The sequence below is a fragment of the Schistocerca serialis genome, chromosome 9 (genome assembly GCF_023864345.2).
Source record: "Schistocerca serialis cubense isolate TAMUIC-IGC-003099 chromosome 9, iqSchSeri2.2, whole genome shotgun sequence".
Lineage (NCBI taxonomy): Eukaryota > Metazoa > Arthropoda > Insecta > Orthoptera > Acrididae > Schistocerca > Schistocerca serialis.
Window position 1 is genome coordinate 468,113,065 of NC_064646.1, and position 14,375 is coordinate 468,127,439.

General features: G+C 35.3%; 1 protein-coding gene across 1 annotated transcript in view; it reads right to left on the bottom strand.

Annotated features, from left to right (window-relative positions):
- Positions 1-372: 372 nt before the first annotated feature.
- LOC126419009 (ubiquitin carboxyl-terminal hydrolase 2-like) overlaps positions 373-14,375 on the bottom strand; it is a 237,964-nt gene continuing 223,961 nt past the window's right edge. Inside the window, exon 10 of the mRNA XM_050086061.1 lies at positions 373-4,984. Coding sequence (XP_049942018.1) covers positions 4,897-4,984 — 88 coding nt within the window. The 3' untranslated portion in view covers positions 373-4,896. The remainder of the gene's footprint in view (positions 4,985-14,375) is intronic.

Sequence of the window (14,375 nt, forward strand, 5' to 3'; positions counted from 1 at the left end):
CCAAGGCTTACCGATGTACCGAAATATGCCTGATACAAATCAAGATGTTTGGAGGATCACCCATGACAATTTGAAGTCTTGTTGCATTTCATTTTGTATTGTCTTCTCCATCATGTATATCACACGAAGAAAATTTGTTCATTTTATGAGCATGGTGTAAAAAATGTAATGTTTTAATCATTTCCTAACACATATCACTATTATAATTATTTTCTAAAATAACAAGTCACTTAAAAATAACAATTTAAAATGTGAAACAAATATAATTAAAATAAATAATTAGAATAGTAATTAATGTTTAGATATTTTAATTAGGCATGTTGAAAATACCCCTATAGCACACAGTGCACACCATATTTTCCAAAAATGATATTTCAGAAACCAGCTTTATTACACATGGATGTATGTGGCTTGAAAGCTTCTTTACATTGTAACAAAAGTTTTCATATTTCAGAATTAATTAATGGTGGTCGGGTATTTTGCAAAATTTCAAATTATTACTAATGTTGATTATACAGTTTTCAAGAACATTAATTACATATCAACTTCTATATGAAAAATACTTTTTATATATGAGTGTTTTGAAGACACACAAATAAAAAATTACATATTGCACTATTTTGCCCCTCTACACATCTGTCAAGTGTCATGGAGATTGTTTATTGATTCTTGGGGAATGTTCCCTTGTCAGCAATACAGTATCCGGTACCCACATACTTTTGCCTTAGATTATTAACTTCCACATTAATGTAAGATACATTTAAAAACTTTCATTTCTATAAAAAGATATTATCCCAGTACCCCACAGCACATTAAAATACCAAATACCTGGAGAAAATAGTAACCACAACTCTTTATTTGCAGGTGAGTAAGGATAAACTACTACAGTTTATACACGTTTCAGCTGCAGCACAGATAACTTAAGTAATGCTCAATCGTCTAAGTCGTATTCCACTGCAACGTGTTATGAGGATCAGCGCTGTGTTTGTGTTAAACTTACATGGTATGAGACAATTAATTTGCTGGCATGCAAGTACATCACATAAATTCTTTTCAGGGTATGTTGAGCGAGAGCTTTAGATCCATTGCCAAGGTGAGTCAGTAACTGACTTCCGAGTTTAAATTCAGGCTTATTTATTGATGGAGACAGGTACACCACGGATTTTGTACAGCTAACTGAGCACCAGCTGTGTGATAAAGGACAGAAAGATTTTTCAGTTTTAAGTGAGAGGATGTGCATGAAAAATAACATGAAAAGGAAAATAATGAAAAATATGTCGATCATAGCGTTTTACCAACTCCTTGTTTATAATTTACTTTTGTTGCTAGATACAACACTCCATCAATAGCAAAGTCATAAAAGATGGCATAGTTCTGTTACCACCCATTTTTATTCCTCTTAAAGTTCTCCCTACCAAGATTTTTCATTTTACTGATATTTTCTTATGTGTATTCCTTTATATTCCAGTTTTTCTTCATTTCTCATTGCCCCTCAGATGTTCACCCATATTCCAGAATTCAGTGTGACTATGTGACTCAAAGTTAGTGGTTGTGGAATAAGTCATTGCATTATTGACAGAATACTGATAACATTAAAAATAAATAAATAAATAAAAAATAAAAAAATAAAAGAAATTGCAACAGTATTCACAAATAAATAATGTACCATACTGAATGGCTCCACACTCGTCTATGGAATAAATTGAGTGCTGCAAGGTAACAATACACATTAGGTTTCAAATTAGCATTCAGTCTCTCTCAATGACTTCAACTATTGCTCTAACAAACCCCAGTTCATGCCACACTTCCCTGTAACATTTAGCACCATTTTTTTTAAAGACAATGTCAATTTTGAAATTACTTCTTATAAAATTTCCATAGTCCAAATTCCCATACAATAATTTCCTAACTCATCATGCATATTTATTCCACACTGTAGAATCAGGCCTGTGGAAGGAATATCATTTAGTCAGCAACTTTTGTGAAACTTTCTTTGGCACACATCTGAGACAGTGAAACAATAAAAATGCAATACTAAAGCATAAAGCATTTTGTAATCTGTGTGAAATTTCAGAAAGCTATACATATTAGATATTCCAGAACTATTGCTACATGGTAGCTGTATTGCAGAAAAATATTTTTGATACATGTCTCTCCATGTTAGAGAACATATGTACACAAATAGCTACATATGTAATTTTTCATTCTCAAGTTGAGGCTGTTTGAATTATTCAAATACTGAGCCATTTTATGTACAACTGATTTTAATTTATGTTCAGGCAATTTATAAATAAATAAATATTTAAGTTATATAGCTTACTTATATAAAACAACAAAGGACACTGCAGGTGGCTCACAGAATTCAAAAACGTGTAGCTGATCTTTCATTGGTTGGTTGTTATGCATACTGTTAACTCACAATGTTATCCTTCTGTGGTCTATGTACAGTGTTTGTAAATTTAACAGATTTTGTATTTTTACAATAACTACTATGCTACATACCAAAACGTTACTTATGAAAATGAATTCTGTTAGCATAATTTTGTGCACAGCCTTACGCAACAGTAACTCATATCTCAATATTACTTCTGAGGCTTGAACCTAAACTACATCCCAAAGTACAGTACCTTGGTGACCACAGATTTACTGCAACAACAGCACTAAAATATGATTTTATAAGAAACAAGAGTAACAGCAACATCTAACACAAATGTCAAATTTTCTTGCTTTGTTCATTCTTTTAATCTCATTTTAGGTTTTAAATGTATGTTCTATGGCTGTGTGTAGTTATGTGGAAGTGGGCAACAAATTCGGGTATTTGCAGTAAACAAGTAAAATTTCTTTGGCTACTGAATGAGGTTAAACATCATACACTACAACACCGAAAATGGGCAGAGCCAGCAATATTCCTATGACAGTCATCAGGACCACTGAATTCTCCTTTTCCCTTGCAAAGTGAGGTGAAGAAGGATTGATCCAGGGAGACATCGGGTCTAATAAAGCACAAAATTCCCATTTTAGGTATAAAATATGACTTATTTGGGCCATGTTGAGATTCTTCAGCTTTTTTCTACAATATTAATCTGCATCACAGATTATTAGGACTGTGCTCCCTGCATCAGTCATGGTCACAAATTACATAAGCATCAGAGAAATTCCACAAATGATAAGCTGTTTAAATGTATGTACACTGTGTTTGCAATGCTTCAACTACTGCTGGTTATGTCTAGTAAAACAAATTCTTCTAGACAATAAGAGTACAACAAAACATTTATATTAATAAATAATATGTTGGAATGAATAGAAAAATGATATTTGACAGTGAATCTAAGACTAAATTACTTTCCAACATGACTGTCATTTAGAAACCAACAATGCTTTCCACTATTATTTGCCAGTGTACAACGCAATATACCCTAAAACAATGTTTACTATATGACACAATGCCATCTTCTGTAATCTATATTAGTCCATGAATTGTTCATTGTTGTCTGCTGACGTAAGCTTATAAAGTTTCATCACAGTGCTACTTATCACAATTATAATCACAAAAATTACTTGAAATATCAACACCAATCACAATCGAGCTCTGTATTCACAACCCACCTTCATAGAGGTGCAATAAAAAGATACATGCCATTTAAGGAAACCATCAACATTTATCATTGATAGTTATGGCCAAAAGTAGAGTATTTCTTATGGACACTGGTATATTTACAAAAGACACCACATGGCAAGCAACAACAATAAATATTTCTTAAATTATGATAATGATCTTCTTCTACAGAGAAGCAATACATGTACAGGAAGAGTGAATGGTTCAAGTTTAAGTTTATAGCTGAAATCTTTTTTATTTTTTTATATTTTCTTATTGATTTTCAGGATGTGTCACCCCCCCCCCCCCCCCCTCCCCCGCCTAATTTTACTCTCTCATCACTTCCACTTAGCTTCTTATGAAATTATTATTTGTGTACCTTCCAGATGTATTACACATATACCTATCCTTGACATCTTAGATGATATAAATTCATGAACAGAAATATTTATGTTGAGAATAAATAGGGTTTTTTTCCACACAAATACTGGACCTATAACACAGTTAAAAACTGAATTCCATATACCTGGCACCATTTATTAAGAGGGAAGAAGTTGATCATCTATGATTCAGCCTGTAAATTATGTACAGTGTATCATGCTGAAAGAAACTAAACAGCTTAACATTACTCATGAAATAGTAAAAATAATGATTCATTTGTAAAATAAATTAAAGATAAACTGTTAGATCCTTGGTCAAGTAATACTAACCGTAAGTACCAAAGATGAACTCATGATATATAAGTCAAAAGAGAACATTTGCAATACATTGCTTATGGTAACATTTCTATACCCTTATAAAATATTTTTAAAATTGAAAAAATACTCACAGGCATAATGATTCTTACATATATTAAAAAAAAAAAAAAAAAAATCCACTCAGTTGTTAAACATAGTTAGCTCTGATGCACAATGACAATAACAGGGACATTTTGCTTGTACTAGTGCATCATGCAGGTTATTTTATGACAAATAATGAAATTATTTCATTACTCTTGCTCATAATATTATGAGAAGTTTGATAGTTTCTCTTTTATTTTAATAATATACAATTTTCTTAAAATTTCTGACGTGTCTTTCTCACTTTCTCTTTCACACAATTTGCTTGTTACATTGCTTTAAAACAAACATATAATTTAAAAAACTTTCCAGCAATAAAAAACAGGCAACACCTCCTCAGTTAATTTCAAAATTAAATAAATAATACAATGACCAATGTCAAATTTTGTATAAAATCTGAGATTTTAAGTGTTCTTTCACTTTTCAACTGGTGAAGCACAATATAATGGAGGCACACTAAGATTATAAATGTGACGTGTGTCCAAAAAGTTCATAAAATAGGACATAGGCTTCACTTGACATGATACTTCTAGATGAAATGGTTGATACCCTGTAACAAATATCATCAACGATCGGAGATTAGTAGACAATCAACATTGTTTCACTGGAGTTCAACATTTATATGACAGTTCTATAGATAACATGTTACAAATATTCAGCAAACCACCTCTAAAACAGCAAAACAGAAGGGAAAAAACCAAAGGTAAACTTAAGAGTTTAATTATTTTACATATTTCAGTGTCATTCAAATTAGAAGTGCTCACATGAAAATAAAGAATAAAATTATTTTACAGCTAAAGCAGTTTTTTGTCTCAACAAGAAATAAATTAATTTATGTTGAGCACTGAGACAACAAAACTGAGAAGAAAATAATTTAAAGCACTCACAAATGTAAAATATAGTTCATAACATTTTCTAAGATGCAGGGCAGTGTGCCTCAGGTTTAAGGATTTAGTCATACAAATAAGGAGGCTAAGTCCCATTTTGACTGGGAAATTTAAAATTTAGCATCTATTTTTGGTAAAATTTACATCTATTCTTGGCAGAACTCACATCTGTTTTTGGCAAAATTAGCATTCAAATGTTTTTGTTTATAAATGATTAGACATACAAACTTAAAATGTTGTCATGTTATGTGCCTGAAGATAAAGCCTTAGTGATTTAAAATTACCTGTTAAAAAAAAGTGGTGATTGGTGAGTTTTCTGGCTGAAAAGTTTGCTTTTGCAACAACTTTAATAGTTTTCTTTCCTGAAACTGTCTTTCTTTGTTCTCTTGTTTTGACTCTATTTAAACTTTCAACCAAGTATCAGAAGCTCAAGAAAATAATTTCTTTGAAGCATGTTGTTCTCATTGAAATAAATGAATGAAATTCAGAATATAAATAAATGACACATCTAATTTCAATATTTAGTTACTGATGTAACATCTCATTTCTTCCCCCCCCCCCCCTCCCCTCCCCCAATGAATCATAGACTGTGCCATAGTGAGGTGGCTTGCATGCCTGAACAATACAGATAGCAGTATCATAGGTGCAATCATGTTGGAAGGGTGCCTTTGGAGATATTAGACTAACTATGGTTCCTGAAGAGGAGTAGCAGCCCTTTCAGTAGTTTCAGGGGCAAAAGTAATGACGGTTGACTGATTCAGCCTTGTAACGTCAGTTGCCTTAACCTTGCTGTGCTGTAACTATCAGCAGCTGAAAGTAAGGGTCAATTACAACTGTTGCATTTCCTGCTGCTCACTACATAGCTTAATGATGATTGAGTAAATTACTCCAGAGATAAAATATTCCCCTATTTGGACTTCCAGGCAAGACTTCTCAGGAGGATCTGGTAATTAGGAAAAACAAAACTGGTATTACGTGGGTCAGATGGTACAATGTTAGATCCCTTAATTGAGTAGGTAATTTAGAGAATTTACAAAGAGATACAGATAGACTGAACTTAGATATATTGGCAATTACTGAAGTGTGGTGGCAGGAGAGACAGAGCTATCACTACAAAATCAAATAGCAGTAATGCAGGAGTAGGTCTGATATAGAATAAGAAAATAAGAATGAATGTAATCTATTATTAACAACAAAGTGACTGGATTATCATAGTTAGGATAAATAAAGGCCACTGCCCACTATAATAGTTTAAGTTTATATCTTACTATCTTTGCAAATGACAAAAATATAATCTATGATGTGATAAAAGAAAGTATTCAGATAGGAGAGATGAAGCTGTAATTGTGGAATTTTTTTAACCTTTTTTTTTTTTTTTTTTTTTTTTTTTTTTTTTTTTTTTTTTTTTTTTTTTTGGGGGGGGGGGGGGGGGGCAGAGACTGGGATTTGATAGTAGGGAAAGGAAATGAAGGAAAACCCATAGTGAAACAGGTATGCGGGAAATGAAAAACAGGGGACCCTTTGTAGAATTTTGCACAGAACACAATTTAATCACTGCTAACACTTGGTTTAGAAATCATGAAACAACATTGTATACAATGAAGATCTGCATAGACACTGCAAGATTTTAGATTCATTATATAATGGTAAGACAGAGATTCTGAAACAAAACTTTAAATTATAGAACATTTCCAGTGGCAGATGTGAACATAATTTATTGGCTAAACTACAGAGTAAAGCTGAATAAGTTGGACGAACGTAGGAAATGGAACCTGATGCTGCTAGTAGTTTCAAATGCAGCATTATACAACAACAGACAGAAATAGGGGAAATCAAAACAACAGAAAATAAAAGAGTAGTTTTGAGAGAAGAAATAGTGAAGCCAGTAGAGTATCAAGTAGGCAAAAACCAAGGCCCAGTAAAAATCACTGAATAACATACAATATACTAAATTTGTAAAATAAGGGAAAGGCAGTCACTCACTGTGGATCAATGCACATAGCACAGAAACAGGTGACAGCATACACACTAGTTTTCGAGCACTACTTGTTTTTCTAGCAACAGTACACACATTCACAGGCACCCAAACATTCACTCTTGTGGCCATGACAAAACTAATTACTGATACTTCTTCACTACTGATAGCTATTTCCTGAGCTCATGGAGGTGGAGAGCTGGCAGGGAAGGACGCAAGGAGGGAATAGCAGAAAAGAGGCAGATCTCTGGACGAATGGCTTTGCATCTGAACAATTACATGAAAAGAATACAGAGGGCACAACAAATGGAGGTGTAAGAAGAGGGAAAAGGGGGGGAAAAGGAGAGAAAGATGAAGATAAGAAGGAGAAAGGGAGGGGAAAGAGAAGGGAGAGTGGTTGAAAAGGTGGGAGAGGAGAGGGAGAAGAAGAATGCTGGTGTGTGTGTGTGTGTGTGTGTGTGTGTGTGGAGGGGGAGCAGGGGGGGGGGGGGGGGGGGTTTGGAGAGGAAAGTGGGAAAGGGCGGTGCATGATTTGGATGGAGAAGGAGCAGTGGAGACAGAAGAGAGAAGGGAAAAGGCAAGATGAGGCAGTGGGAACATGATAGTGGAAGTTTAGGCCAGGGGGGATTGTGAGCACAGGATGTGATGGAGGTCAATGATTTTACACTTCTGTCAGAGACAGTAGAGAACTTGGAAGAGCAGATGACTGGAGCAAATAGTCCTGTGGAAAGAGTTCCATGGTGCACATCAACAAAAGTAAAACAAGAGTACTAAAATAAGGGATGATGGCAGACGAAGAGAAGATAAAATTCAGACTGGCAGTAACAACAAAAGCTTTTCTGAAAAAAAGAGAATTTTTGACATATAACATAAATTTAAGTGTTTGAAATCTTTTCTGAACATATTTATTTGAATAGTGGTATTGCACAGTAACAGTGTGTAAGAATAAATATGAGCTTTTGAAATGTGGCATTACAAAAAACTGCTGTTTATTAGATGGGTAAATTGGAAAATTAATGAAGAGCTATTGAATCAACTTTGGGAGACAAGAAACTTATGGTAAAACTTGACTAAAGGAAGGGATCAGTTGGTAGGACAGACCCTTAGGCATCAAGGAATAATCAGTTTGATAATGGAGGAAAGTGTGCATGGTAAAAATGTAGAGGCAGACCAAGACTTGACTACGGTAAGCAGGTTACAATAGTTATACAGAGATGAAGAGGTTTGCACAGCTAGCTTAGAGTGCTGCATCACATCAGTCTTTGGATTGGAGACTATGACAACAACACCAACATCTGGTTTTATTAAAGGAGAAATCAACTTATACTTCTTGAAATAAATATCAACATGCTTACATTAATGAAGTGTAAAACGATGATGTCACTGTGTTGACATGGGTAAAAACAGAGAATACTACAACTGAAACTGGAAACCAGCCAATTATTCTGCTAATGTATAAACTGAATGCCACATTTCTTGTCTGCCATTCAGGGGAGAAACATTATCAATAATGTATTGCATGGTTACTCCACAAATGGTGAGGTGTTGGGGGTTTTAACACACGATGCAAGGACAGGAAACTGTATCATGCAACAACTTTTTCTACACTGCTAAGGCCTTTCCCCTTCTAAAAACTGTGGCATAGGTGTGACATAGACAATTAACAAGGCAGAGGACAAATCAAGACCGAATGTATCATGTGACGTGTAACAGGTCATCATGTGGCTGCTAGTGTCCACATTATGCTACTGGTAATGCTTGAGGTTGTGAATGCAATCATTATGCAACATGGACGAGTGTGCTGTTGACTTCAATCAGTAATTGAAATGGTTTTATTTTCTAAATATATTGTTTTAACTCTTAACTATTAGTGTAGAGAAACTTTTTTTTTCAAACATTAATAGTTTAGTCACATAATGTGGCTAGATTTAAATTTTCCCACTAAGTGGGAATCTTGTCATCAGATACCAACTAAAATCAAACCATTTTTGTAATAAACTGTGAGAAGCAACAGTTCTCTCACAGTGGAAACCAAAAAGCAAACTTTAGTCAAATGCTGCTCGTAGACTCGAAATTTTTGGTCAAATGTTTGATTGGATTGAAAACAAAGACTACCAATAAATTACACAATGGACTATTGTTCAACTTTTCATAGCAAAAAAAAAAAAAGAGTGGGACAAAGGGAGAAAGGGAGGGGAAAGAGAAGAGAGGGGAGAGTGGTTGAAAAGTTGGGAGAGGAGAGGGAGAAAAAGAATGCTGGTGTGTGTGTGGGAGGGGGGGGGGGTTTGAGTATCAAATTTACCAGCATGAGTTTCAATAAAAAAGTCTTTTGCAAAGCTGGAGTTCATGCTGGTCAATTTGATAGCCCATTTGTTGATTTTCCACTCTACATTTGACTAGTGGAATACAAACGTCTCAAAAATGAGATTGACAGGAAGTGCAAAATGGCTAAGCAGGGATGGCTAGAGGACAAATGTAAGGATGTAGAGGCCTATCTCACTAGGGGTAAGATAGATACCGCCTACAGGAAAATTAAAGAGACCTTTGGAGATAAGAGAACCACTTGTATGAATATCAAGAGCTCAGATGGAAACCCAGTTCTAAGCAAAGAAGGGAAGGCAGAAAGGTGGAAGGAGTATATAGAGGGTCTATACAAGGGCGATGTACTTGAGGACAATATTATGAAATGGAAGAGGATGTAGATGAAGATGAAATGGGAGATATGATACTGCGTGAAGAGTTTGACAGAGCACTGAAAGACCTGAGTCGAAACAAAGCCCCCGGAGTAGACAATATTCCATTGGAACTACTGACGGCCGTGGGAGAGCCAGTCCTGACAAAACTCTACCATCTGGTGAGGAAGATGTATGAGACAGGCGAAATACCCTCAGACTTCAAGAAGAATATAATAATTCCAATCCCAAAGAAAGCAGGTGTTGACAGATGTGAAAATTACCGAACTATCAGCTTAATAAGTCACAGCTGCAAAATACTAACACGAATTCTTTACAGACGAATGGAAAAACTAGTAGAAACCAACCTCGGGGAAGATCAGTTTGGATTCCGTAGAAACACTGGAACACGTGAGGCAATACTGACCTTACGACTTATCTTAGAAGAAAGATTAAGGAAAGGCAAACCCACGTTTCTAGCATTTGTAGACTTAGAGAAAGCTTTTGACAATGTTGACTGGAATACTCTCTTTCAAATTCTGAAGGTGGCAGGGGTAAAATACAGGGAACGAAAGGCTATTTACAATTTGTACAGAAACCAGATGGCAGTTATAAGAGTCGAGGGACATGAAAGGGAAGCAGTGGTTGGGAAGGGAGTAAGACAGGGTTGTAGCCTCTCCCCGATGTTGTTCAATCTGTATATTGAGCAAGCAGTAAAGGAAACAAAAGAAAAATTCAGAGTAGGTATTAAAATTCATGGAGAAGAAATAAAAACTTTGAGGTTCGCCGATGACATTGTAATTCTGTCAGAGACAGCAAAGGACTTGGAAGAGCAGTTGATTGGAATGGACAGTGTCTTGAAAGGAGGATATAAGATGAACATCAACAAAAGCAAAACAAGGATAATGGAATGTAGTCGAATTAAGTCGGGTGATGCTCAGGGAATTAGATTAGGAAATGAGGCACTTAAAGTAGTAAAGGAGTTTTGCTATTTGGGGAGCAAAATAACTGATGATGGTCGAAGTAGAGAGGATATAAAATGTAGGCTGGCAATGGCAAGGAAAGCGTTTCTGAAGAAGAGAAATTTGTTAACATCCAGTATTGATTTAAGTGTCAGGAAGTCATTTCTGAAAGTATTTGTATGGAGTGTAGCCATGTATGGAAGTGAAACATGGACGATAAATAGTTTGGACAAGAAGAGAATAGAAGCTTTCGAAATGTGGTGCTACAGAAGAATGCTGAAGATTAGATGGGTAGATCACATAACTAATGAGGAAGTATTGAATAGGATTGGGGAGAAGAGAAGTTTGTGGCGCAACTTGACCAGAAGAAGGGATCGGTTGGTAGGACATGTTCTGAGGCATCAAGGGATCACCAATTTAGTATTGGAGGGGAGCGTGGAGGGTAAAAATCGTAGAGGGAGACCAAGAGATGAATACACTAAGCAGATTCAGAAGGATGTAGGTTGCAGTAGGTACTGGGAGATGAAAAAGCTTGCACAGGATAGAGTAGCATGGAGAGCTGCATCAAACCAGTCTCAGGACTGAAGACCACAACAACAACATTTTGACTAGTAATATCCAGGCAAAAATTTATTATGTAATTTACAGGGAATCTTTGTTTTCACTCAGCTCAAACATTTCACCAAAAATCTCCAACAGTTATTGAGTCTTACGCCCCCAGCAGGCTCAAATTCAGGAAGAGATTTAAAGAAAAGTACCTAAACTTGCAGTGATGAAACCTATTGTCACGATTTTATTGTGCCACCCTTTAAATGTATCTTATATATTTTAAACACTCAATATCCAGATACGTTAATGACAGAATTGAAAAACAAGGACAATTTCCCGGTCTTCAACATCCCATTCAACATTTATCAATGGTAGAGGGCATTCACTGCACTCCCTTAAATCTATTAGAATGAGCCTACAAATGTTGTCAGCACTTGTAATGAGGTTGCATATCAAATGTATTAATAAGAGAATCCAAGCACAATCTAATTTAAAAATTACATTTTTCCCTTCAGCTCAAAGAAGTAAGGGGGCATAAGAGAAGATGAAACAAATACAAAAAACAATGAAAGACGTTCCCATAGACACAAAATGTCAATGTCACTACACTGTGCAGAATAGAAAAATAGCCAGCAGGGATGCCCATGAAGGGAACAACACTCAGAAGAAAACAGAGAGAGGTCTTTCTTGAAGAAAAAAAATTAGTGCCAGCTGGTAGCTAATATGAGGTCACACAGAATGTCGTCACAGGAGCCAAAATTCTGTCTGTTCATTCACACATCATCCATCATAAAGGAGAGCCCCAAAAGTTGTGGAATGAATAAAGGTATGGCAGAAGCAATATAAACCAGTTACAAGTCACGTTCCTGTCATTGTGGGAAGGCACATGTCATTCACAGTATACACAGAGGTGCAAAAAAACGTGTAGACAAATGAACACATCAAAGTTCAACAAAACATTACTATCAAATCATCATATGACATGATCTCAATTATGTGCTTAAAATATTGTGGTCTGTACGCCTTCCCAATGATCCAGGTAAAACAAGCCATTTGCTAAAGAACCCTCGGAACCCATAAGAAGTAAAACATTTTTTATTGAGGTTGAATAAGAAGTAAACTGTTTTTATTCTACTGATCAGTAGAATTGTCCTAACAAGAAGTGATGGAAGAATCTATAAATAAGAATAACGCATCTCACTGAACAATGTGGTAACTGCAACTTCACAAGTAAAATTCCTGAATGCCATTGTGCTATAATTCCTGTTCCTGCTTTCAGATTACATATTTTTATTACTTTACCTTTTTGTCTGAATAATCTGTTCATCAATTCCAGTTTAATTAGGAAACATTTGAGGCATGTCCATAATCCCGGAAATTTCTTGGAACAATTTGTGAACAACTGAAGCCAAACAGCCATACAGAAGTTTGTAAAGGACTAACTTATCAACTGAGACAATGCAGAAAACTACAGATCCTAACTATGAAATTTTAGGAGAAACAGAGTAGATTTGGCAACCTTTCTTAACATGGAAAATATACGGGAGCATGTCAGTTGTAGCACAGTGTCATAATTTCTCCACCACTGCACCTCTGATCACACTGTCTCACATACAACATACTTAACACTGGACAAGAGGCCTCCTAGTGAGACAATGCTTTCAGAATATAATACAGTTAAGTTGAGGTGAACCACAGTGATCGTTGTTGGCTCCGCTTGTGCTCTCATTATATATTAACAATCTTCCATTGCATACCCAGCAGCAGTTCTGTTTGCTGATAAAGCAAGTATTATAATCAAGTCTAGCAGAGTAACTTCCAAAGCTGAAAATGTATTGTTTTGAAAATTAATAATTGATTCTCTGGAAATAGAATGTCATTAAATTTAGATAAAACTCCGTAAATGTTATTCAGTATTGCCCAAGGCCTCACCACACCATTAGAAATTATAAATGAGGTTAAATCAAAAAAGATGAAAGATGTTCTGGGTTCTTAGGTGCTTCTACTGATAAGAGTCTGAACTGGAGGCCACATGTTACAGTGCATCTTCAATATCAAGGCTACGCAACTTTTGCATTATGGATAATATCAGATTAAGGAGATAAAAATGTCAAAAAGTTGACTTTCTTTTCCTGCTTTCAGTCATTAATGTCTTATGTCACTGTATTCTGTGTAGCTCATCACTAAGGAAAAAGGGAGTGCATTGCATGAAAATGTTTGATAAGGATAATGTTTAGTACAGACTGTAGAACTTTTTGTAGACAGCTGTTTATACAGTCTGGCATAATGACAACAGTCACACATAGCATTTACTCTGTTATGAAGTTTGTTATGAACCATCATACACAGTTTGACAACAATGGTAACATCCATAAATACAATACTAAAAGAATAAATTATTTACACAATCCATCATTTAACCTGTGTGTGGCACAAGGAGTGGCATAATAAGCCACAAAAATCTTTGACTACACATTCAGCGATGTAACGAACTTAGTGGATAATAAAATTAAGTTCAAATACAAATTGAAATCACATCTGCTTGACAATTCCACAGAAGAATTTCTGAATGTGTAGTAGTAGTAGTAGTAGTAGTAGTAGTAGTAATAGTGGTAGTAGTAGTAGTAGTAGTAGTAGTAGTGTGTGTGTGTGTGTGTGTGTGTGTGTGTGAGTTGGGGGAGGGGGGATAGAGACATTAAACATTAATGTAAATCACTGTCCGCATATAAAAAAATTACAGCTCTTAAAAAACCTTGTAAATAGTCAGCATGTTGCCATATTTTCCACTGAGAAATGAACTGAAATTTAAAACTAATCCATTCTGTATCACAGTGAGAGGTCAAAATTATGATCCATGGAACATGCAAGTGACTAACAGCCCCATTCCTGAAAAGTA